The 27,347-nt window shown below is 32.5% G+C and overlaps 2 protein-coding genes across 7 annotated transcripts; one reads left to right on the top strand and one right to left on the bottom strand.

The window, feature by feature from the left end:
* Positions 1 to 1,088: 1,088 nt before the first annotated feature.
* Positions 1,089 to 7,377, bottom strand: LOC101264799 (uncharacterized). Of its 3 annotated transcripts, none has more exons than XM_010319598.4 (6): positions 7,260 to 7,377; positions 6,047 to 6,556; positions 4,529 to 4,839; positions 4,385 to 4,441; positions 2,361 to 2,824; positions 1,089 to 1,759 (listed from the first exon to the last, which is right to left on the bottom strand). In XM_010319598.4, the coding sequence occupies exons 2-6, from the start codon at positions 6,469 to 6,471 to the stop codon at positions 1,448 to 1,450; spliced, it is 1,569 nt and encodes a 522-aa protein (XP_010317900.1). In that variant the 5' UTR covers positions 6,472 to 6,556; positions 7,260 to 7,377; the 3' UTR covers positions 1,089 to 1,447. The 3 variants fall into 3 exon arrangements, with proteins under 3 accessions (XP_010317900.1, XP_004234811.1, XP_069151031.1); XM_004234763.5 differs by having other exon boundaries at positions 2,361 to 2,815; XM_069294930.1 differs by lacking the exons at positions 6,047 to 6,556; positions 7,260 to 7,377 and adding an exon at positions 4,913 to 5,047.
* Positions 7,378 to 17,595: 10,218 nt separating this feature from the next.
* LOC101264296 (superoxide dismutase [Cu-Zn] 2) lies at positions 17,596 to 22,328 on the top strand. 4 transcript variants are annotated; one of them, XM_004234761.5, is made up of 7 exons: positions 17,596 to 17,783; positions 17,861 to 17,962; positions 19,023 to 19,118; positions 19,211 to 19,242; positions 19,328 to 19,403; positions 20,941 to 20,994; positions 22,079 to 22,328. In XM_004234761.5, the coding sequence occupies exons 1-7, from the start codon at positions 17,702 to 17,704 to the stop codon at positions 22,105 to 22,107; spliced, it is 471 nt and encodes a 156-aa protein (XP_004234809.1). In that variant the 5' UTR covers positions 17,596 to 17,701; the 3' UTR covers positions 22,108 to 22,328. The 4 variants fall into 4 exon arrangements, with proteins under 4 accessions (XP_004234809.1, XP_004234810.1, XP_010317899.1 ...); XM_010319597.3 differs by having other exon boundaries at positions 17,619 to 17,783; positions 19,220 to 19,242; XM_004234762.5 differs by lacking the exon at positions 20,941 to 20,994 and having other exon boundaries at positions 17,618 to 17,783.
* Positions 22,329 to 27,347: the final 5,019 nt, after the last annotated feature.

Below are 27,347 nucleotides of genomic sequence, written 5' to 3'. Positions count from 1 at the left end.
CTAACTTTACACAAATAATATCAAACTACCCTTAAGACGTTTGAAAGTTCAATCAGAACCTCACATAGGCCTAAAATCAGCCTCCAAATCCAATGGAATCATCGAAAATTCGATCCGAGCGTTAGAACTCCAAATGTTGACCAAAACCAACTCTTAGCCTAAATACACCCAAACTTTCAACTCTGAAATAAAAAACGACATTCCTCATATAACAAATTCTACATTCTAGAGCTGATAGAACTGATGAAATTTCATTTCGAGTCTCGTAGATCCGGTGGTTACCAAAAACCGCTTTTAACAACTTTAAGCCTCCAAAACTCTAGAACTTCCAAAAATCTCAACTTTTCAATCAAATTTCTAAACCAACTTGTAAACTAATCAAATTTGACTCAGGACAACTATAGAGAGAGGTAAAATAGTAATTTTCTAAAATTTTCCAAAATAAACCTTCAAGGTCACTACAGATTAACATATATTGGGCATATGCTATTACATGCCAATGTATCTAATTTCTCTACAAGCACTCAAAACACCCAAGATTAAGCCCAATAACAAAAAAAAGTTAAGATTTAACGATATTCGAGTGGAAGATTATTGAAATCAGAAAATATCTTCAAAAACAACTTTTAATATTGTTTTTGTTTGGGAGGGTGGGTGGGTGGGAGTGAGTGAGGTAAAAAGATTGAAGTTAAAAACATTTTTTTAAAAAAGCTTGAAATTATTTTTTGGGAGGTAGGGGGGAGGTAGAGGCCTGATTTGAGGGTAAGAACAATATAAATTGATGTTTTCAACAAAAACAAATTATAATTTGAAGTTGGAAGAGAGATTTGGAAAATGTATTCCTTAAATTTGAAGGGAATTCATTTTCCTTAAATTTGAGGAAAATGAGTTGATTTTAAAAACATTTTTCCAAAATATTTAATCCAACCAAACATGAGAAAATTGAAAAACATTTTTGCTTGTACCAAACACACCCTATATTTGTTATTCAACAAGCAGGTATGATGCCTCCATCAACAAGCATTTTGTGAAAATCAAATATGCTGATGCAACCAAGAAAATCTGAAAGTGTGGATTTAACAACCACATTACAAGAAACACTAAAATTCATTCTGAAAGGATATGAAGCCTGTCTCTGAAAAACACTAATAAGAACAAAATTGCTGTCTAATTTCAACTTGCATAATTGAATTTAAAAGGGCATTCAATTTCACAAGGCCTAAAATAGCTACTCAGTACATAAGCAATACCAAGGATAAAAGATACATTATCCCAGCTACAAGATTACACTACCAATGGTGATATTTTCAGCTCCAACTGACTATGGCATCCTCAAATTAAAAGCCATAGGAACTCTAGAGGATCTCAAATGAGCAGCTTACTTTGAGCAGTTCAGCTGCATGCCAAACATTTGATCCAAGTCAAAAACATCTACTTTATATAATAGTCACTGGCTATCAGGTTCACCTGGCATCCTACGATTCCAACCACCCGAACCGGCTTTACGCTCTCCTCTCTTTCTTTTGTTTTTGGGAAAATGGATCTCCGAGGCTAAACGCGATTTCAATGTTGATTGTTCCTGAGCTGTGGATGCTTTACCTGCTGCATTAGCTTCTGATGCAGGGGGAGCTGGATTAAAGCTTTCTTCTTCCGCATTATTTCCCACATCTTGATTCTTGTCAAAGGATATATCATGATTAATCGCCAAAATGTGTCCTACTTCTGATACTTCATTATGTATGAGAATGTTATCAACAATCTGCAGTTACAATACATAAAAACAGTCAATGCAGTTGAAAACAGCCAGCCTTGAAACGACTTTAAATGATTGAAGAGAACTGAGGACATGGAAGAGACAACTAGCTTATTTGAGAAAACTATGGTCCTTCGGTTCATAGATGGGATAAGAGAATTGATCTCAATTTGGTTTTTTATTTAAGGGCCTCCCACATCTTCCATCCCCAAACCACCTCCCTCCCTCACTCAATTGCAGCCTTATTTTAGCTTAATTTTAGTTTCTTAGTTTTACCACTTCCTGTTTCCCTAATTCATCTACATAGGGGCTTATTAATAAGCAAAATATACAGTTATTAACTGTAAATTTGAAAATACTTAAAACATCTAATCACATCTACTAAGTCAAGCCCAAATGTGAATGCAAAAATACAAAATCTCTTGTAATCCTACTATTGAACAAATCCCAAGCACCAAGTATGAAATACAAAAACTAGTCCCACTTTTTAGTCCTAGGATTAAGTGTCATAGGGCCCTCATCAGAGTGGATAGATTCAGTAAGCTAGCTTAGTAAGATAACAACCATAATTATTCTCTTTTTCCACTGAGAAAGGACAAGATCTTACTCTTTCGCTTGAATCTCCAACTTGCGCCTGGTGCTGCGTGACATCCACAGAGGACAAAAGTCCTACTGTACTTTCTATTATGTCAGGAATAGGCATAGCCTCTCCATAGCTTGAAATTGCACTGTCAGGCATGATGAAATCTCCGAGATCATAATCTACCACATGCTGAGATGTACCATATAAACCTCCAGCTGATGTTGTGTCTCCATTGCATGCTGAGAATGTAGGACTAGGAATAGAGCTAACCTGTCCATCAAATGACATTAAATTCTCAGAGGAAGAAAACTTTATTGCATTTTTCGTCATCACTGTATCAAGCTGGTCTTTCAGCTTATGAACCCGACTATGTTCTAGTTCAATTTTCCGAAGGATCTGCTCAAGATAACCGTTGCTGCTTCCGAGAATTGACAAATCATCATCAATTTTAAACTCATCCTGACCATTGGTTTTCTGTTCTGCCAATGCTTTGCCATAAAAAGAAAATCAAAATAAGAAACACCTACAGAAGTTATATCACATAAACGATTTCTAAAAATATCAATGTCGTCAGTAGATATGCCAAACTTTGTGTGAGAAAAAATAAATGTGAAAGCATGAACAAGGATATAGAATAATTTTGATTTAGAGACAAAGGTTATACATATTCTGCAAAACTAGGCAAAAGTGTGCATCCCCTGCTGAAAGGATCTGTGACTCAGAAATTAAAAATTTGGGAGTTTGCACAACTTGTCGATTAAAACAATGACAGACACTTAAATTGCAACACTATGACTGATATATTTTGAGCAATAAATGTACTGAAGTTGCTCAAGTCCTTATTTGAAGTTCTGAATTTAAACCTGGACAAATGTGAACTAGACAATTTTATCATCACTTCTCATTTTCTAATTTCATAGCTACCTATAATACCTTATGGATGAAAGAATAGATAAAGAAGACAGAACACAGGTGGTGCACCGATTATTTGCACTTCTAAAATGCTAGAACTTGAAACCTGTCAAACAAAGTTCACTCCAAACACCTGTCTAGAACTGATTTAGATATATCGTGTCATTGCTTTCAAGTGTGAATTTCACTAAATTTGAGCAGAAGGAAAAGCCATAATAGGTGGCATTGAAAGGTATACCACAACCAAGAAACCATGACTGTGAGAAGGTCCATAAGTACCAGTCAAAGGTTAACTGTTAAGCACTAGATGGCTCAAGAGAATGACCTTCAAGCTTGAACGCGGCACAATTAAGATCTGTGCAAAATCTTGGGTAGGGTGAATTTTACTTGGTAAAAAAATGAAAACGCAAGAGAGTTGTAAGTGAGCACCATGCATTCCATGACTAAAAGTGATCTTCAATTATACAAGACAAACACATCAGAAAATCATTGAAGTTTCGTAATGACAGGTCCAAAGCTTTTCTAGGTAACAGTGATAACAAAAATTTGCTGTGCAATTTCCTCTGGCCAATGCTTGTGTTGGTGACAGTTTTTCCAAAGCATGTTACTGTATTTGGAATAACATGTAGACTTAAGGACCATGCCAAAGGTTTTGACAAAATTATAAAGCGAATTTGGTGTGGTATGTTGCTTCAAAATGAATGAATGCAAAAGAACTGAAAGAAATAAAGTAGGAAGAATTAAGATATGCTGTCTTATTAGAAATATGAGACATGATCTTTCCAGGAAAATGATGGAAACATTATTTAAGAGAAAGAGTGCGTTAAAAATATCAGCATTTCATTTTCTGTGCCCCTAAGAAAATTATAATTTCCTTGTCCAACAAACTAAACAAAAAAGGGAAACAAAGAAAAGATTTTATTTGGTTCTTTCTCAGTGATAAGTGTACATTGTAAGACGGGTACGAGACCTAGGTGGGTGAAAACACAACATGAAGGCAAAAGAAATCCCAGTGGTCCAAACTCTCTTTTAAAAAAAGGAAACCAGAGGGAAAATGGTGCAAACATGATAGTTTTAAAGGAGCTGTACTAAAAAGTGGGGAATAATGATGGGAAAACGTGAACATTAACACGTACCTGCATTACTAATATCATCTCCAGGTGGTATCACATCCAAATCTAGCCTTTTATTTTCTGCAAGATGTCACATGCCAATCTGAATTTATCATGGTAACTGGAAACATTGGTGCCCAATCAAAAGAATGAGAAAAGAAGTCGTACCAAAATAAGAGAAAAGGTTATGAGTAGACATGTGTGTTGCAATATCTGTTCCGTGCTCAACTCTCTTCCTCTTTCTCCTCTTCATGGCCTTTTTCCTGTGCCTTGGATGAATAAATGGCAACGATTTCGAGCCTGACTCATCCAAAGAAGCTTGATCGAACTCCCTATGTCTTTTCCTATCATGTGCTGATATCTCCCTATTATACTTTGCCTCCTGCAACTGAAGCTCTTTCATCTTGAGTTCTGCCCATTTACACCGCCACATTATGGGACGTATAAAGTCTCTCCAGTGAGAAGTCAACTTTTTCTTCCTGCAATATGTAAGCAGTGAGTTGATTTACACTGTTTGACTGTATTTAACTCAGGCTTGCTGAAGTTACTTACTGTATGGCCATCAATTCAATCAATCAGAATTAAGCTTCAAATGCATACAAAGAAGTGTCCAAAGGGATTTTAACAGTAAACAAAAGCTAATTGAGTCCCATCAAGATGGATTGCATCTTATACAGCTCCAGGCAATTCTTTTACACAATTAAAGACTCTAAATGTGAAAAAAACTGAGATCTCAGGAGACTCCTGACAAGCCTTCACACAACAAGCTCTGAAACAGATGTTAGCTAAATGCCAATGCTGATTGTGTTTGCGCTTGACAAGTGATATTAAGAAAGCACTGTGATTGACATGTTCGAAGAGGTTTAAAGATCATAAGGATATTTATACGAGAAAATTTAATGGAAGCATTCCCTATTTTATAGAATGTTGCTGTAAATTGCAGCAGTTCAATTCAATCAGAAAGAATGAGGTTACTCCTTCAGGAAAGTCCCAGCTATAGTTCACAGCCTGCTTCATTTCTTAACCTGGGGGCACAGGATCAAGATAGACCTGCAAGAAAAATTAGACAAGTAATACATACAACTGCTACTTTATAAAGTTGTCCCTGCAGGTTTAGATGTTATACTCCATAGATAGTGAATCTTCATGAAATGACAATCTTGGCTACTGCAAAAAAACATAGAACTTAAGACCAAAAAAAACTAGGGCTCTAGGCTAATGGCAGGACCTATATCATACCAAGGAGAACTGAACAGAGCATCGGAAAACTCATGCCAACTAAAACCTAACGTTGTAGTATGGTTGATATGACTTCGGTTATCATTCTTAATCACCACCCTGGATGGTATTTTGGAAAGTAGTCTCTTACTTAGAATACATTTTATGGTTATCAGTATATATTTCTATTTTTAGAGTTCTTCTAAAAGATTCGGCATGTAAAAGGTAACAACTTCGGTTAATATATCAGAAAACAGAACAATCCATGTTAGTACTTGCACCTCTTATTCCAATGGGCATCTAATAATTTAACACTATCAGTTAAGAAAGGAATACTGAGATTGTTAACAGGTCAGTCAAAGGAGGAACCAGTAAATCTAGACTAAAAACAAAAAAAAAAAAATCAAAGATCTTCCTTGCTCAAAGTAAACATTAGAATAAAACATGCCCCAAGCAAGAAAACCTCACCTTATTGGAAACAAGCTGCTAAACCCATCGAACGAAGATGACAAACCACTATCATCATAGAACCGCGACTCCACCTCAGCGTCACTAGAACCATTATCATTCTCCGATGAAGTGTCAACAAATGAGCTTGAGTATTCAGTTTCATCGGGATCTGCCTTCGTAGCTAATCTGATGTCGCTGCTTCTTGCAAACCCAGTTACATCGACAGCCACATCCATGGAACTGTTTGAAGCTTTAGTAGTTCGGGCACTCAAGTTATTTTCCATTTGCACAATGTTGTTGTGTCTGAAGTTACTTCTAAAGTTGAAATCTTTCCTCTCAGAAGTAGACGGTACAGTGTTCGTTTTACCAGTAGCAGCAATCTTAACAGAAAATTTTGGTTTCCTTTCTAAAGATGTCTCTGTCGTATGATAAGTAGGTGCCATGCCACATATGCAACCAAATTAAGCTCATCTCACACACCATCAAAAAGGAAAGTCTTAACCGAAATTTAAACCATCTAGACAAAACCTGTAACATCACACACACAAAAAAAATATGAATTGAAAGCCAACCAAAACATATTTGATAAAAGTAAGCAAAATCCAATTAAATTCTTTCCCTTCATAATTGAATATCAATTTAAAGCTAATATACGGGAGAAACCATCGAATTTACCAATCCCACCAAAATAATCGCAAAAAGAAAATCACAAATTTTCTAAAGTATTACTTGTCAAGAACAAAAAACCAATAAATAATTTCAATCTACAATTTTTGATCTTGCATGAAAAAGACCATAAAAACTCTCTTAAGTCACATGAATAAATAAATAAAAGAATCAGGGAAAGCTGGAAATTAACATAACATTTTGTACCTAACATATAAAACTGTGGTTTCTAGTACTTATATCAAACTCCAACAAATGTCAGCATTATATAAATCTTGATCTAGTAAATTACACCAAGTAGTAGCTTGAACCCACAATTTAAAAGAACAACAACATCTAACTATAACCAATTCTTTTCTAAGTTAACCATATAACTTTAAAGTTGTGGAAAACTAAAATTTCTCAACTCAAGCAAAAACAACACACCATCTTAATTTGCATGAAAAAGCAATGCAAATTCAAGAGAAGAAGAAAAAACATTCTTGTGTTCAACATACAAAGCTAAAAGTAACTAACAAGAAAGTAGAGAAAATTTAAGGTATAATGAAGAGGATACATAGTTTACCAGTGCAGGGAGTGAAAACAGGGGCTGGTTCGGCGGCGAGAATAGAGAAATGTGTTTTCAGAAATATATAAATTGAAAAGAGAAAAAGGAAAAAGTGGACGTTATGTTTATAAAAAAACCTAACGAGTGAGTACAATTATTTTATTAACGCACACTTTTTGGTCTTAAAACATGTTAATGCTAATGTTATATCTAAAAGTTCAAATTTAACTTTATAATACTAATATTTTTTGTTATTTATAATACTATTATGTTTATCTCGTATTACTAAACATATTTTGCAATTTGTGATATTATGTTTACCCCTGTTATTTTAATTTCTTTGTAATGATTATTTTTAGTTATTTATCATTAATGTAAAATATTCATGATTCTTTTTTGATATATTATATTTTTGTTAATTAATTTTATGAGTATTTTTAGTTATATTAACAAGTTTTGATGTTGGTGAAATTATGTGGTTACGCTTGGTCGACAAAAAATTTCAACTCTAGTTTCACTCCATAATATAGGGTTGTCACATTTGACAATTTAACGAATCGAAAAAGTAAAAATGTAGTAAATGAGTCAAATTAGGCGCGAATCAACGATAATTGCACTAAAAAGATCGATAAAAAAACTTTTTAAAAAATTTAATATGTCAATATTAATTACCGATATTTTGCAATAACCAGTCGTGATTAGTCATATTTGAAAAGATAGTCATTACAAAATGTCTTTAAATCCTCATCAATAGTTACACGACTATGATAAGGGATAATAAATGAATTTTATGAGGGCCTAATTTACGGATCTTATAATACCATGTAGCTTAGATATAATTGGTTCTTTACTTTTTTGTAAAAGAGATTGGATTCTAGTGAGTCACAAGGATTTCATTGTAAGTTTTGTATTCTTTGGATTCTCAAGTTTTAATTGGCGAAGTTCTCAAGATTAATATTCATTAATTATTTACTTGTTTATTATTTATTTCTGGCAAATAACTTCGTTATAATTTTAGTATATGATCAACTCAACCTACATGTCCTTTAACAAACGTAAACAAATTCAACTACATCATTTTAAGGATAAATAATTTAATATTCACGGTGAAAATTAGAAAAGTGTATTTTGTGATATTACATTTACCCCGTTATTAAATTCTTTGTAATGATTATTTTTAGTTATTTATTATTAATATAAAATATTCATCATTCTTTTTGGTATATTATATTTTTGTTAATTAATGTTACGAGTATTTTTGGTTATATTAACAAGTTTTAATGTTGGTGAAATTATGTGGTTACGTTTGGTCAACAAAAAATTCCACTTCTAATCTCACTGCATTATATAAGATTAATTTCAAATTTGACAGTTCAGCGAATCAAAAAGTAAAAATATAATAAATTAGTCAGACTAGACATAAATCAACGATAATTGTATTAAAAAAATCGGTAGAAAACCACTTCAAAAAGTTCAATGTGTTGACATTGGTTATCAATATTTTGACAAGAACATGTCCAGCTCGAAGGACATGGTTAGTTGCATTTGAGGAGTAAGCAAGTCATTATAGAAGATCTTGAGGACCTCGTCAATTGTTACTCAACTATAATAATCTGTAATAAATGAATTTTATGAGGGCATAATTTATGAATCTTATTCCACGTAGCTTAGCTATAATTAGTTCTTTACCTTTTTTGTTGAAGGGATTGAATTCTAGTGATTCACAAGGATTTCATCATGAAGTTTTGTATATTTTAAATTTTTGAGTTTTAATTGGCTTAAGTGTTCTAGATTATTTTGTTGGTGGCATTGCCAGACAATTGTATCGAAGCTCAAGTTAATTTATCTTAATTTTCATTGATTATTTACTTGTTTGTTATTTATTGCTTGTAGGTAACTTTGTTATAATCTTAATATATGGTTAACTCAATCTACATGTCCTTTAATAACGTAAACAAATTTAACTACATTATTTTAAGGATAAATAATTTAACATTCACCGTGGAAATTAGAAAATTATGGTGTTATTTTGACATTTATTCTCTTGCTCACTTATTAATTTGTGTATAATAAAATATATCTTTTTACAGTTATAATTGATAACAAAGGTGAAGAACAACTCAATTTCAATCGAAACAATAAACAGGGCATCTGAACAATTATCAAGTTTCACACAATTAAGACGAAAAACTTTAAATTGAGGCTCAAACCCCTCGTGAGGAAGGAACTGTAACTCCTCATGGAGAGAATAATCAAACTACAACAAGTTAGATCCCTAATAACGAGTAATAACAGATAGTATTAAATAAATAGTATTAAATAATATTAGTATTTACTGTGTACTAATCCTAGTCCTATTAGGATTAGTACTCCTTCCTATATCTCCTATATATATCTCTTATTAGGTTAATGTTTTGTGGATGATTTTACAAAATACACTTGGTTGTACCCACTAAAACACAAATCACAGGCATACACCACCTTTGTCACTTTTGAAAAAATGGTCAAAACACAATTCAATTCTCATGTTAAACTTTTTCGAAGTGACAATGGAAAGGAATATGTAAATTACATCTTTGGCCAGTTTCTGCAATCCCTGGGAATTATACATCAAACCTCCTGTCCATACACTCCCGAACAGAATGGGGTGGCTGAGCGTAAGCATCACCATCTCATTGAAACGGTGGTTACTCTTCTACATCAATCTCATCTCACTGTCTCCTTTTGGGTAGAAGCTCTAGCCACCGCAAACTACCTCATTAACAGAATGCCCAGTCACACCCTCTCCAACAAATCACCCTATCAACTCCTTTACTAAGAACTTTCCAATTATACCAGCCTCCGCGTCTTTGGGTGTCTTGCCTACCCTTGGCTACGCCCTCATATTACTCACAAATTACAACCCCGATCCCGTCCTTGTATTTTTTTGGGCTATCATCCTACCTCCAAGGGTTATCGTTGTCTTGACCCACAAACTCATAAAGTCTACATATCTCTTCATGTCAAATTTGTCGAAAATGAGTTTCCCTACAAGTCTATTTCCTCCTCCACAAATACATCATTCATTGGCGTCCTTCCCCTATTTCCAACATACTCACAGGGTCCCTCACCACATTTCCCCACACCTCCACCCACTACCCAACCACCCCTCATCACCCCTTGGACCGTCACCCACAATACACCCGCAACCACCACCCACACCCACAACCAACCCATACCCACAACATCTCCAGCCCGATCCGTTTTGGGTCCTTCCCGGCCACCCCCGGATCACCACCGCCCGTGCCACCCCCCAATACTCATCCTATGTTAACCCGTGGCAAAGCCGGTATCTTTAAACCCAAAACCTTTCAGGCTACCATACTACCAAATACACCCCTTCCAGATAGTGAACCAACAACCTACTCTGTTGCCTCAAAAAATGCTTATTGGCGTCATGCTATGGATGACGAGTTTAAGACTTTGACTGATCAGAAAACTTGGGTTCTTGTACCTAAGCCCCATGGGCGGCACCCAGTGGGCTGTAAATGGGTGTACAAAATTAAACACAATGCAGATGATAGTATTTCCAGGTACAAGGCTCGTTTGGTTGCTAAAGGCTACAATCAGGAGTATGGGCTTGATTACTCCGAGACATTCAGTCCTGTTATTCGGCAGGAAACCATTCGTCTGGTACTGTCACTCGCCGTGTGCAACAATTGGCTCATCAATCAGTTGGATGTTTCCAATGCTTTTCTTCATGGCATGCTTGATGAAACTATCTACATGACGCAACCATCGGGCTATGTTGATCCCCGCTTCCCTCAACATGTTTGCAAATTCCAGAAGTCTCTGTATGGGCTCAAGCAAGCCCCCCGTGCTTGGTACACACGTCTGAAAACGTTCTTTCAGGGACTCAGCTTCACGTGTTGCGTACACGACACGAGTCTGTTTACTCGACATTCAGCACACGGTACAGTCATTCTTCTTGTCTATGTAGATGATATCATTATTACAGGCTCTACTGCAGCTCTCATTCAGGATGTCACTCGAGCTATGCATACTACCTTCAAAATGAAGGACCTTGGCCCGTTACATTATTTTCTGGGAAAGGAGGTTTCTCGGACAGGCAGCGGCTTGTTTCTTCATCAGTCAAAATATGCTCGAGATCTGTTGCAGAAAGCTGGACTGGAAAAATGCACCAGTCAACCAACACCGATGGCAGTCCCTTCTTCTACGAATGGAGCCGACACCCCCTTTGCCGATATCACCCATTTCCGCAGCCTCATTAGGGCTCTACAGTATCTCGCCATTACCCGTCCTGACATCCAGTTTGCTGTCAACCGAGTTGCTCAGCGCATGAATCAACCAAGTGAACATGTCATTGTCTAAAACGCATTCTCAGGTACATTTTTGGCACTCTTGGTTTACTCATTCGACCCCGGGACTTGGAGCTTCGGGGTTTCTCAGATTCAGATTGGGCGAATGATAAAAATAATAGAAAATCTACATCGGGGTTTCTCGTTTTTTTGGGGCCGAACCTGATCTCCTGGTGTACAAAAAAACAACTCAAGGTCTCTCGGTCCTCGACTGAAGCTGAATACCGCGCCCTTGCTCTTCTTGCTGCTGAGACCATGTGGGTCACATATATTCTTCGCGAACTCCGCGCCACTCACACTGTTCCTGCTCTCTATTGTGACAACAAATCAACCATCTGTGTGGCCAAGAATTCCGTCCTACACACCAGAATGAAGCATGTTGATACCGATTGTCTCTTTGTTCGCGATGAAGTTCAGGCCGGCATCATGACTGTGCAGTATGTACCCACTGAAGAACAACCGGCTGATATTCTCACCAAGCCTCTCCCGAGCCGACAACACGATTACCTCAGTTCCAAGCTTCCGTTCGCTTCCGCTCAGCTCAGCTTGAGGGGGGATAATAACAGATAGTATTAAATAAATAGTATTAAATAATATTAGTATTTACTGTGTACTAATCCTAGTCCTATTAGGATTAGTACTCCTTAATCCTAGTCTATTAGGATTAGTACTCCTTCCTATATCTCCTATATATATCTCCCATGTATTCCCTTATTAGGTTAATACTTCAATACAATCAATATTCCTTCACTTAGAAAGTAAAGATGTCCATGCAGAAGCTTACGTGTAGATGATATGATCTCAACAAAACAATTATTGATGATCCTAAGTACTTGTATCTGCATCATAAAATGATGCAGGTCAAATGACATAAGTACATTGAATGTCCAATTATGTAATATGAATGAATAAAAACAATAGTTGAACTTATGGCTGAATATAGCTGAGGTGGAACAAGATATGAACAAGTAGTGAATATCATTTGTACTTTACAATAAAACATGAATTAAAAACAATATGAATACTAATTAACTTTACTCTGTTAGGTGGTTTTTCTAATCGAAAATCATGACTATGAGTCTAGCGATATACAACTTTCCACCCATGTTGTCAAGGCTATCTTATACTTTGTCAGGGTATACGATACTACCAATAACTATGGATCTATCCAATAAGTCTTCTTGAGGTAGTGGGGAATCACCCGAGATCGATACAATACGATCCTACACTGCATTACGTACTTTATGAGGGTTCGAGTTTAAAATGAACTCTTACCCAATTCGGTGTTTGATACTATTCACAAAATAATCAATATCAATATGCGCATAAACATTTAATTGAGATATTACTCAAAAAGATCTTTTATTTTAGGGATAATCAAACTTTACTTTATCTGTCTGAAATGCCTCTAAAAAACTTTTTATGCTTTTCTTGAAACAGTAATTTCTTTTTCAATGTAAAATAATATATTTGTGACCATTAAAGTTTTCTTACTACTCTTTAGATAACCTATATTTAGGTTGTAATTATAAAAAACTCTATCTTAAATCATATTTTGATTTGATCATTCATGACTCGAGAAGTCATATTGGATAAACATTGGTGACATATCTAAATAACGTGTTGCTTAAACATTGATGACATACCCGACCATCATATTAATCATAAATCGTAGTGTTATAAGGCAATGTTCAAATATCTCTTTCATAGCATATCTTTACTTCTATTCAAATGATTTTAAACATGAGACAACTTACTTAAAATCATGCATAATAAAAAATATTCGAAAGTAACTTCCATAACTCCCATGAATAATTTTGATATATGTTTGTGAATCATAATCATGTAATAAAATATATTATTCATAGCAATCATATAATATTATAAGTGGGAACAAAAAAAGTTAAAAGTTGAATTACGATTTTACCCTTACTATAAATTAAAATATTATAAAACATTTAACTATTTAATTTCAATATTAAATTGTTTCATTTTAATTAAAATGTTGATAGACTTTTGCACTTTCTTAGGTTATTTCCTAATTAAAATATTTAATTTAATAATACATGTTTTCTATAATATATATATATATATATATATATATATATATATATATATATTCTCTTTTTTGAGATTTTTTAAATGTCTAAATAATTTGATTAATGTTTTATTCTCCATCTATAATTACCTTGATTAAATTAAATTATATTAAATTAGTTAGTAAAAAGAGCAACCCTCCATCTCCCCATGTATAAGATCATGATTATTTCATTAAATATATAAATTCGTCAACTTTTCATCTTCTCTTTTAATTATTAATAATACTCAGTTATGAGTTAATGACATTAATAGTCTTTAATTTCTTATCTTAATATCAAAAATTGTAAAGGTAAAGTTATGGTCTCCATTTATAATTCCTATAAATATTTTTTTTTTAAAAAAACTAAATGGTAAGGCTCGTAAGCCTCTTTTATATAAATCTCTAATTAATGGAGGAATATTTTTTGTTCACAAATTACCTCCTTTTGATGAGATTATTTCGGCGATTTTCAGGTACCATATATGTTATTTTTTTGTTTAAATATAATAATATTATATAAGATTTTAATAGTGATATTTTGTATCCTACTTTCATCATTATCACTTTAGATGACTATTTTTTCAACTGCTTTGTTGTTTTATGAATTCTTAAATTTATTTGGAATCTTATATTTGTATATTGTATTTTGCCATGTAAAATATCATTTTTTTCTTATTCATATTATATGAGCTCATAGATTATCACAATATATTATTCTACTTCTTTTATTAATGTGGATTGTAGGGACACGTACAAAAAATTGATGGTTATTGATGGAGTAACTCATTCTTCTTATTGAGATTTTTGTAGCTTTAATGATTAGTCATCCATAATTTTTCTAGATATCTTGTTTGTTTACAATTTATGTTTACTTCTCTTTTAATATTATTTTTTATTTAGATTTCAGTTTCATAATCGATAAGCTACTTTTTAAAAACTGAGACATTTTCAAATTGATTTATGTTCAAATAGTTTATGTTATCGACGTATATCATGAAGAAGACTCTTGAATTTGATAGGATATGGGAGAAAGAGTCAAGAAGAACTCGAAATATTATATACTAATTTTGTATTTATTTTTTAATCTACATTATTATTGATCAACGTCTTATGAAGCATGTGTACATTGTATTTTTTTTCCTTCTCAATTTTTTCTAGTGTTTTTTTCGTCTCTATTAGACATCTTAATTTAATTTTCTATGAAGTCGTAAGTCTAAATACTTGTTTGAGCTCAAATTAGTCATTTGTAACTTTATTAAAAGTTTGTTAACTATTAACAAAAGTTAAAAAGTTATAGTAGATTGCTTAAAAAGAACTAATTTGAAACATCAAAATGTGCCCCTCATTGGTGTTTTATGGTTATATTATTAAAGATTTATTTATAATTTTTATATTATATTATTCATTACATGTTGTTTACACACTATATGTTTTCATTGCATTTTAGTCATTCTAACATATCTAGGAACACACGTGCGAAGCACGTGTCCAGAAACTAGTTCATTAATATGCATGAGAAATCTTTAATATGCATATTGGACTTCCCTTTCCACTTGCCCAATATGATAATAACTGCCTGAGCAATCACATATATGAGAGTCAGCGATGCATTGACTTTTTGAAAGCGAATATTACTTGAGCTGTAAATTGGACCCAAATTTTTTGTTGTTGTGTAGGTCATGATATTGGCCTCGACCATTCCACCAAGACTATCATGCATTTGATCAATAACTGACATGGGAAAATGATCTTTTTCAATCAAAGAATTTATCTTCCTATAGTTCATGTACACACACCACCTAGTAATAGATCTAGTGACAAGTAACTCATTCTTCTCACTGAAAACTACCGTAATAACACCTTTTTTTTAGGAAATTGCACTAGACTTATCCATTAGTTGTTCGCGATTCAAAAAGTGCTCATGCATCTAATCATTTAATTAATTCTTTCTTCACCACTTCTTACATTAGAAGATTTAATCTTCTTTGATGTTCTCTTTCATAAAAAAATTAAATTATGCATAAAATCATAGCTTAAATATGATTGCGGAAAATTTAAACATAGTTTATCAAATAATCAAAATAGTTTAGGCATGTAAGAAAAAGGAATACTCTCATTGAAGCCTTACATACTGGAAGACCAAAGTTCTCGAAGAAATTTGAAGAACTTCATTGGAAGTCTTGAAACCCTACCTTTGTCTTCCTTGCGATTTTCTTTTTGAATTGAGGAGTTGAGAGCGTAGAATTAAAAGAATTGAGTACTTGGTGGAATATATTATTTTAATTGAAGTTAAGTCGTCATGACTTGGACTTAGAATAAATGGAAAAAGACAAAAGAAACACCACTTAAATGCTGTCGAAAACTTACATGCGACCATCTATAGTTTGTGATTTGATCTACGGACTTTAGACTCCATCAGTGAAATTCATATTGAAGTTTCAAGAGTAAATAATTCATTCTACGGACCCAAAATGCGACACATAGAAGTTTCTACGATCCATAGATGGGTCCGTAGGAATTGGACCAAAAGTTTGACTTTCAGTAATTTTTCACGAGTCAAGATTACGGAGAATGATCCAGTCAAGTACAATTCCCTCAAGTTACTTTCAATGGCCTCTTAAATTAACGTCATGTAGATTATAAAATAATTTATGGTTGAGGTTCATTTCAAATCTTACACTTTAACAGAAAAGCAAAAAAGGTAAAAGTAAAACTAATGGTATTCATTAAATATTTTGTGATCCTTCACTCTTGAAAATGTTTTTCAGTAAAATGTAAATAAATTTAAATTTAATGATGAAATATTTCATATATTTTTTTTTATAAAAACCATCTAATTAAGATAAAACTAACCATAAAATTAAACTACTTAATTCTAAATTGAGTAAAGCTTTTTTATAAGCACATGGCGCATTTTGCTTCTGCACTTAAAGAAAAGAAAATATTAAGCAAAAAACATTTGTATGATAATGAATATCGATAACTTTATACTTGTCTTATGTTAAGTGTAATTTTAATTAAAAAAATAAAACTGAGTAATGCTTTTTTATAAGCATATGACGCATTTTGCTTCTGCACTTAAAGAAAAGAAAATATTAAGCAAAAAATATTTGGATGATAATGGATATAGATAACTTTATATTTGTATTATGTTAAGCGTAAGATTTCAAATGAATCTCAACTATAAAGTATTTTATGATCCATATGAGATTAATCTAAGAGGTTATTGAACATTACATGTGGGAATAGTACTTGATTGGATCTGTTTCCCAACAGTACTGGTTGTAACTTTTTCTATGACTCGTAGAAATGATTCATAGGTCATTGACTTAACAAAATTTGTTATTGTAATCTCTGATAAAACAGTCATAAGTTTTTAGTTCAATTAAAATGAGACAGACTTAGTGACATTGGAAAGAAGACTCATAAACCTTTAATTGATAGGTCATAAGGCACCTAATGTATTATGTGTTGATAGATATGATCGTTTGAAGTTAACCTAAGTAAAATCTTATATCAAAACTTAATCGGTCAAGAAGCTTTCAACTCAACTTCGTGATAGGGGATTCTTGTAACCTTAATTCATGTCCAAATATATTTTTTCCCGACTAAAGAATTGACCTTAAAACTTAAGGACAATTTAAGAATAACTTGATACTATCTTATACACATATAATAAAGAATGATTTAGACTTAGCCTAGAAACTTGCCTCGTGAGACTTGGGCCGGGTAGGATTGAACTAACTCTTTTTGATAATTTTAGATAAGAATATATATAAATCACTTTTATAACGAGAATATACGAGCTCTACGTGACAAAATTGAGTGATAATACAAAATCTTATTTTATGAAAAAAATTCTTCCAGTTTTAGAAATTTAAGGGACTAAAGTTGCCTAGAGTGTTATTTTAGGGACCAAAATGGACAGATAAGGCAGAATTGTGAGAGAACACAGGTAGGAGGAGGATAGAGACAAAATGGGTGACCCTTAAAAATGGAGAAAGATGTAGGGGAAAATATTAATGGGGAATTTGAAAGCAGTAGCTGTAATCTCCGGGAACGATAGTGTGCAAGGATCCTTACAATTCATCCAGCAATCCAATGGTACTTCTCTAACTATTTATTGTGTTTTCTACTCCTCGATCGTCTTGTTATTAATTTGGGTAATACAACTCATACAGGTGTTACCCATGTGAGAGGAAGAATAATTGGTCTAGCTCCAGGTCTTCACGCTTTCCATATCCATGCCTTGGGTGATACCACTAACGGCTGCAATTCCACTGGTTTCTTCCCTTTTCTTCTAATTCTTTTTTTTTTTGGGGATTACAGGTGGAGCTAAGTGGGTTTACTGGTTTGTTTGAATCTAATAATTTTTTCCTAGATATTTTATTTGTTAAAAAATTAAATAAATATATATGTATATTAACTTGTCAACTTATTATTGATATGAATCTAATAACTTTTCGATAGATATTTTATTTGTTAAAAAATTAAATAAATATATATGTATATTAACTTGTCAACTTAAGAAAACTTATTATTGATAACTCAGTGATAAAGGAGGAGCAACGCTTTCTATACTTGAGTTGTGGGTTTGAACCCCCACATGCATGTGTCGAAGAGTTTTTGATCAATTTAAAATATATTTCACTATTAGAATAGGTGAGTTGTCTTCATGAGAGCAAAAGGACTGGGAAGGACGCAGGACGCACCTTGGTGTGCTAGTTATCATGCCCACGGTAAACGCTAGGTAGCCAAGTGCAGAGCGGATAACTGCTATATATGGAACCAAGATATTTCCCTTTCAGAAAAAATTCTAACACTAGTAGAAATGCCTATCCTTTATTGAAGGTGGGAAAAAAAAGATAAAACTAAATAAACGGATTATTAATCTAAATTTCAGTTTGAAGCTCATGTAATGAACCTATTTTTTTTTTTTTTGGTTAACCTAAAACTGAGATAACTCCATGAGAAATCTAATTGGATTTTATTAGATATGGTATAAATCAAAATGGGACACCAAAAGAATTGAATCGTTTTATGTTAATTACATTGCAACTTATCCCCTTCTATGTTCTAGTAATTCTGTCATTCAACTATCAATTTGATTACTAGCTACTTTAATTTAGTTAGTTTCAGGCGATACAACTTGGGATGAAGGTTTGGTTACTGACACATTCTTGTTTGTTACAAACAGCTAATTAATTACCTTGTACATGATAAGCTAAAAGGAGATTTAATTAGATTAATTACTAATCTAGGTAGATAAGGACCCTTCTATGGTAATCAAATGCAAGTCCTTGATTATACTTGCCCCTAACAGTGTAACTGATTGATTTTTAGGACCTCATTTTAATCCACTTAAGAAAGATCATGGAGCTCCCATGGATGAAGTACGTCATGCGGGTGATTTAGGCAACATTGTTGCTGGTCCTAATGGTTAGTTTTATTACTTTTATACTTCATATTTTTCAAACTTCAGTAGTTGGATTGATTGTTCCCTTGAATTTATGATCGTTTCTTCAATCAAGGGGTGGCAGAGATATCAATTTCAGATATGCAGGTACGGTACAGTACAGTACAGTCTACTTCTTCGCTATGCTATTTGATTGGTGTATGACATCATTGAATTTTGCTCGTACATATAGATTCCTCTTAGTGGAGTACACTCCATCTTGGGGAGAGCAGTAGTTGTGCATGCTGATCCTGATGATCTGGGAAGAGGTATGCATGTTTTTGGTCACTCTTAACTTATTTTGAGCAATCTTCAATATCACTTCCCTTTCAACTTGCCCTTTTTTTGTGCTCTGCTTATGATCAGTATGTGCTTCTGAGTTGACTTGTGACCATTAATCCTGACCATGCCTTTAAGATTGTTGACAGAAATTGTGCATTTCATATCTCTTGAGTGAGCCAAACATTTGAAGAGAAAAACATAATGCATGAGGGTGTCTTGTTTGGCTGAGATAGTCATTCTTTCATACTGTTTTTAAGGATGTCATTCTTTTTCTTTCTTCTTTACTAGCTTCGAGTTAATGGGCAATGTATTTGCTTGATTCTTTTACGACTCTCAGTTGTGATGGCATGCTAACTTATAACTAATGTTTGTATTAAGCTACACTAATGGAAACTGTACAAATTTAAAATTAGCTTTCAGTATTACTGAGAGATCCAGTTTATAATCACCAAAATAAAGGATTTTTTTTTTCTTTTTGTAATTATCTCAGATATAGTCATTTGATGATTCGATCTTAGCTTTCATCTTATATACCTCTCAAGTGTTTCTTGCTTTTTACTAAGTAGACAACATTGGTCATAGGATTTTTGAGGCTCAAATTTGTCATCAACGCCTATTTATGAAATGTGAATAAAATTTCAACTTCAATGTCAAATTATGATATAAAATATCAAACTCTCCAAAAAGTAGGATTTCAAATTGTAACTTGATTTTTTTATTTAAACTGTAAAACTTAACCAATAAGTTTATACGTTGCAAAGAAAGATTCATCATTTATTGCAAATATAATTATTCAACCTAGCTCGATGTGAAGAATCTGTACCATGTGAGTGGATTATAATAAAGGATAGTTAGTTTCTACTATTGTTGATTTATTGGACTAGTAAAAATTATGTGTGTTTGAAAGATTGTAATTATATGTATTGCAAACATTATTTGTATAAAAAACTAACAAAGATATGCAGGACATTCTGATACGTTATTTATGAACTATACTTGTGTTATTTTGTAAGATCAAGAGAAATTTTGATAGTTTTCACAAATTATGGATACTGAGATGTATAACTCATCACTAGAAGTATATATTAGAAAAAAATAAATCGGGTAATTGATGAAAAGAGTCAACTTGGGTTGTATCTAATAGTTTCAATTGGTATGCTCAGCAATCAGTTCACCCACTACTGAATCTTGGTCTTTCTCTACCTTGATTGCAAAGCATTGTTTGAAAATGTCAGTTGAAAGACAGTATATAGCTAAAAGGATTATCTCAAAATTAAGTGAATCAACAAAACTTATACTCTTGTTATATGGTTTTTATATTTAAGATACTGGTGTACCCTTAACTTTTAAATCTTAGGTCCGCCTCGGATTGTAAATGAGATATCTTTATCTGGTGAAATCATTCTCGAGACCTACTCTACTGTTCATTTACTCTATGTTATTATATGCTATAGCATAAGAAAGTCCAAATATTTTGAGGAATGTCATTCTTTATGAGTTCTGAGCTGATCAACTATTGAACAGGTGGACATGAACTTAGTAAGACAACTGGAAACGCAGGTGCAAGAGTTGGCTGTGGTAATTGCATTTCCTTTTCCCCAGAGATTTTTGGAGATATATGGATATTCCCCAGAATATATCATGATTTTAGAAGTATTGGAGATTAACAAATATAAACTCTATACCAATAGATAGACATCAATTCTAACTGAGACTGAAATTGTTTCCTTTATCTCTATTTATATGTGTTTCTTGAAAATGTTAAAAATGGGTTATTGGATGATCTGGAAAACAGAATTTGCAAAACAAACAAATAGAAATAGGAAACGATTTCATTAACAATTATGAATTTGTTTTACTTTCTCTAAGAATGGTATGATAAAAGAAATCAAATTCAATTGTATCTTTGTATGTTTTGTTACTTATCATAACTTTAAGTCATCCCAAGTTTAAGTTGAGGCGGGTATTTTAGTTCTGAAAGGAAAGAGTAGAATAAATATTTAGTTGAAAAGTTAATGCACATAATTAGACTTCATATAAAATGTAATAATAGCATTATATAAAAATTGTCACTGAAAGTCAAATTAATCTAATGATCTCCAATACAAGTTTCTGCTCAAGTCTTTACAATTAAGAGCACTTGTCCTGAACTTTAAATGGAGGGAAAACTTCCTTATGTAGAATAATTCAAGACAAATTTAGACCCATTTTCCTTGTTTTGGACAAATCTTTAGTAAGAAGGATTCTTTTGACCTATTTTGATAGTCGGAGTCTATTTTTGAGCCAAAAACATAACCGAGGGTAAAGCTGACTTATTTGAATAGTTCCGAGGTATATTTAGCCCCTGTTCCCTATATATATGTGTGTGTATGTGTTGTTTTGCTTGGGTTGTTAAGTTTTCTTATCAGAGACTAAATGCACCAATAGCACAAGTAAGGTCCAAGGGACAATGTTTTACTTAGAACAAGCCTACTGCTAAAGTGACTATTTTGAACCTAAATTGTATGAAATCTGAACCTAAATTGCAATTGCTTTTCAGGTTCAAATTTTATTGTGATTTCTATGTTCATGTAACTACAATTGAGACTGTAATTCCTTCTGTGTCTTCCTCGTTCTTCTTATCTGTGGCACTAATATGTTTTTACTAAACTTGTTTTCGCAGGCGTTATTGGGCTTCAATCATCTGTCTAATGTTTGTGTTACTCAGTTAATCATGTTAAACTAGCAATACTCTCAACTTTCCATATATCTCAAAGAGCTGATTAATAAAATAGTAGTGATTTAACACTCAGCTCAAGTGTTTGAACCTTAGTTACATTTTGCTAGTGAAAATAATGAGCGTCTCTTTCTCGATTGTGTAGACAATTTCGATTACGTTGGGTGTGATGGGAAATCTTTTCTTTTTTGGGAAATATTCTTTTTATCTATTCTCAAGTGTAAGGTAAATAAGGTGAAAATGCTAGACTAAGAGCAGGGGCGGAGCTACAACATCTTTCATCGGAAAATTATACTAGGTATATAGGTAAAATATCGTCTGATATTTGGATTTTTAATAAATTGAACTCTTATCTACAATGCAGGTTGTTGGTCCTCTATGTCTTTGAGGTCCCTGATTTGATCACCAATAGCAGTGTATATTTTTTAAAACAGAAATAGCTGCCCCCATATCTTCTTTATATGTTTCTTGCATTAAATTTTGACCTAATATTTAACTTTAAATTAACCTAATAATTAAGATTTTAGTATTTTCTTTATATTTTTGATCTGTACTAAGTCAATTATTAGGTATAACACACTGTCAAGAAATTATTTTTAAAAATTATTATCCACTATTATATTTTTTATTATTTATAAACTATTCTTTAGAAAATGTAAAATAGTTAAGAATGGTATTGAATGAAGGATAACTTTCACATATAGCAAATATAAAATTCATATTTGTATGCTATAACAAACTTTGCATAATTGTGCTCCATAACAAACTTATATATGTATAATTCGCTATAAATATACAATTAAAGCAAATTGTATAAAATGAGAAAGAAAGAAATTATATACAATTTGAATGGTATAAAACGAGAAATCGAGAAAGGCAGAATTGAATTGTATAAAATGAGAAATAGAGAAAGGCAAAAAGAGACTTGTGCAGGGAATATATAATTGAATCGAATTGTATAAAACGAGAAATAGAGAAATTATATAAAATTTGAAATTGTATAAAACGAGAAAGGCAAAAGAGACTTTGGGCAGGGAAATATTTGTATTGTATAATTATAAGTGTATATGGCAAAAATATATGTATTTGCATGCGTTTATACAATTTCTCTCGCTTTATACGATTAGAAACACAATTTATACAATTCTATTGTATAAAGCGAGAGAGGCGAGAGAGAGAGGGAGAGTGGTGAAGTAAGACTATGAGGGAGAGAGGGACTATCAAACAGTTTGCTATGGAACACAAATAAATCAAAGGGTAGCTACTATATTTATTTTGTATTATTAGTTTGTCATTCTATACGATTATCCCATAAAAGAAAAGGTAAATATGGAAAAAAAAGTTTCCTTGAACTTTCAAACACTAAGTTATTTTGGATCATGAAAAAAGTCTCAATAATTCACTTAATATGAATTAGAAGAAGTATTTTCCACTAGTAGCTAAAATTGTTTTTGTTGATCTTTCTCCATTAGTTTATTTATGCTATTGATAATTTTATAATTTTAAGTTTGTGTATAAAAAAAATTTCGTATGATTTAGTAATTTAGTGATATGTACTTTAAATATGAAAAAATTACATAAATTAGTACATTTTAATAAATAATTACTGATTTTAGCAATACTTTTTATTTATTACCATTTATAACAATACTATGTTAAATCTGCAATATGCATTAAAAGTAAATTATGTATGCAATATATATGAATTATAATTATTTTTTGAAATATATTTATGTTTGTTTGGTAAAAATTTGACACATTGTATTATAAGTGTATTAAAATGTGTGATAAGTATTATTCACCATTAAAACTTGTATTATATATGAATAATAAATTGTTCTTTGTAATATGTGTTAAACTTGTATTATAAATGAATTAAAAGTGATAAGTGAAAAAGATATATTATTACTATAAATGGTAAATATTTTTTTATTTTAGTATATTTATGTAAGTTTTCCTTTAAATATTCAATTTGGGTGCACCTACTCATCAGTAAAAACAAATACTTTGTACACACAAAAAAATTTATCGACTCTTTTAAAGTTTGAAGATCCTTGACGGAATTCCTAGCTCCGTCACTGACTAAGAGCATCTCTCTTCCCTCGCTCTATCTCCTTCTATCTTATATATTTACTAATCAAGTATCTCTCTTTCCTCTCTCTATCTCCCTCTATCTTTATATATTACTAGTCAAGTGTACGTGCTTTACATGTGTATATCGTGTTAATTTTGTCATTGATATCAAAATTCAAAATTAATTTGTATTGATATATGAAAACACACTCTAAACGATGATCTAAAGGGAAAACAAACACTATTACATATGCACATACTAATATAATACAATTACTCTCTCTCTCTCTCTCTATATATATATATATTCTCTTTTCTACTATAGTAGAAAGAGCTTATTTCAATCATGTCTGGTTAAGGTCAATTAAATTGATATCAATGGCAATCCAGAGTTTTGAATCAAAGATTTATGCTACGTGTCTGTTAAGTTTAAAAGAAAGAGCCACGTATCAATGTGTGTGCAGAACACGTATTGTCATTCTTTCTATACTCTTATCTCTTGAAAGAAAGACAACAATTTATCCCATCACTTTTGTATTAGATTTGAAGCTCTAATCTTCATCAACTCACACAAAACCTATTCTAATTGTTGTGAAGATTAAACAATTAAAGAGGAAGACCAAACTAAAAAATCGAGAAAATTAATCACCAAATTTAATAGATTTGATGACTATTGAAAATTGATTTAACCAAGAAATCAAAGCTGAGGCATTTTTCATGGTAACATGGTCATCTGGGTTTTCTTAGTTTCCGGAGATACTATCAACAAATGATTTTGAATGGGGTAACGACATGCATGTGCTTTCTTTTTATTTACTTTGATTATTTTTTCTTTTCTTTATAAGTTATTCCCGCAAATGCAAAATTATGCACCCTAGATGTTTGATTATTTGCCTAAGAAAACTGATTAATATTTTGTTATATATAATTTTTAAATTTGTGTTGGCGATTTCCACTTGTTTCTTATTCTTCCTCGCCTTCTTTATCTCTTTGTTTTAGTTGTTCACCAATTTTTTTTTGTGTTTCTCCATTTTCTTGATTCTTCTTTCACAAATTTAACAACGATTTATGTTTACACATTGTGATTCATATTTATTTCTTTTTAATTTCACTGTAAGTGCTAGCAATTTAGCAGATCCTTTTAAGCCTATAGATTTTATGATTGTGGAACTCATACTGTTTTCCTGCAATTGGTTTCGGGTATGTTCGTTTGCATTTAAAGTTATAGCAAGGTGCTTTTATTTCATTTAGCGGATGAGTACGTTTGGAGATTTCTTTCAACTTTATACTTGATCTATGTCTCTAATTTATTTATTTTTGGTGCCACTGGTCAAGTGAGTTGTCTTCCATAGACATTTTTAATTCTTCTTTTCCATTATCATCTTTCTGCTTATTATCTTTCATTTGCTCTGTCTCTTTTTGAGTTTGTAACTGTTTGGGGTCGAAGTGGTTTCTACTGTTTAATTTTTTCCTTTACTTGGATGCTTTTAACTAGCTAGATTCTGTATGCATTAATTCCAAGTTTTTGCCTCATTTGCTCATTGCTTGATGTACATCAAGAAAGGAAAAAAATATCTTTAGAAATTTCTCTAGCAGTGTGAAAACATTAGCCGACACCTCCTCTTAAAAGACACTATTGGATTAATTATTGAGTTTTTGGGAATAATATTTTTTTCCTTTATCTCAATTTGAGTTGTAAGTTATATCAAGTGTGTGCCTTATTATGAGTTTTTCTTTTTTTTTTTGTTTATTTAAGGTATGCAATTACTGCTAATAGAGTTTGATGAACGTTTTTAGGTGTTTGATAATATGCCTAAAATATTTGATATTTTTTTTATTAATTTCGACTTTTCTCTTTTGATAGATGTTTTACAACTTGTTGCAGATTATTTCACTTCACTGAATTTGAAAGAAATTCTAGCTTTGTTGAAGGAAAATATAATTGTCAATCTGCCATAGATATAGTGATGCAGAGAATGAAGATTAGAAACACCGTATAAATATAACAAGGAGGTATGACGGATCTTCACAGACACAACGGTCCGTCGAGGGTCTCCATTCCATAACACTTTAACTGTTGGAATTTGGGAACCGGGACTACTTCTCTGATCTTCATGACGAACCAGCAGGATGGACCGTCATGGCTACGACATTCCGTCACGCACTCCATAACCCCACACTTGGTCATACTTCCCCATCTTCCTTCAGCAGCTTCACTACGATGCCATTTACAGATCGTCACGGGCACGACGGACCATCACAAGCTTCGTAGGTGGTACTTTTCTGCATTTCTTGCTCAAAAACCTCTGCATTCATCTTTTAGACAGATTTCCTGCAAATAAAGAGAAACTTACATAAAAATTAATACAAAACGACTTTTGGACACACACTAAACTTAAGGAAAAAATATTAAAAATACCGTGAAACCACGTTATATCAACACCCTCAACTTAAATTCGTTGATTGTCCTCAAGCGACGCACTATGACTTACTACAAAAATCTTTGTACAATAGTATCAATGTTTTATCCTTCGCAATCATTTGTCCATCAATCCCGATCAGTCTCATCATATTTATGCATTCTATCACTATTAGGCTTGAATTATGTGGAATCAGACCATGACACAGAGTCACCACGCAGTAACACCTATCCTCTTCAATTTCTCACAGAGGTGCTAATATTTTCGGTATTGAAACTAGTGTTCTCACTTCAAAACAATATCCTCATTTTTCACATAATGATTTTAGTTTGCGTATAAGGATTACTTTTCAACACTCACTCTCAGAACATATTCACAACTCATTCATACATATTGCCATAAATCGGCCCTTATTTTCACTACTTTAAGTTCGCTATAAAACTTTTAGGATCATGATAAGACTTTCTTAGCTTGTAACATAGGCTCAGGGTTAGGTAGGGTATTTTTAGGCATATTTTAGTGACTTTTTGCCCTTCTTGACATATCAGCTAAATGTACCACTTTTTATCACTTTATTTCGCCCAGTTTCTCATATTCTTGCACCTTGCTATTTTCCCTTATTTCTTCATTTGTGTAAGTGACTCTCATCTTTTCTTGCTTGTATTTCTTGTATTTTTTTTATTTTTTATTTCACTTTTCTTTCAACTGATTTTCGAGTCAAT

The sequence above is a fragment of the Solanum lycopersicum genome, chromosome 3 (assembly GCF_036512215.1).
Source record: "Solanum lycopersicum chromosome 3, SLM_r2.1".
Taxonomy (NCBI): Eukaryota; Viridiplantae; Streptophyta; class Magnoliopsida; order Solanales; family Solanaceae; genus Solanum; species Solanum lycopersicum.
The sequence above is the reverse complement of the archived record's forward strand: the minus strand, read 5'-3'. Positions and strand labels throughout refer to the sequence as shown.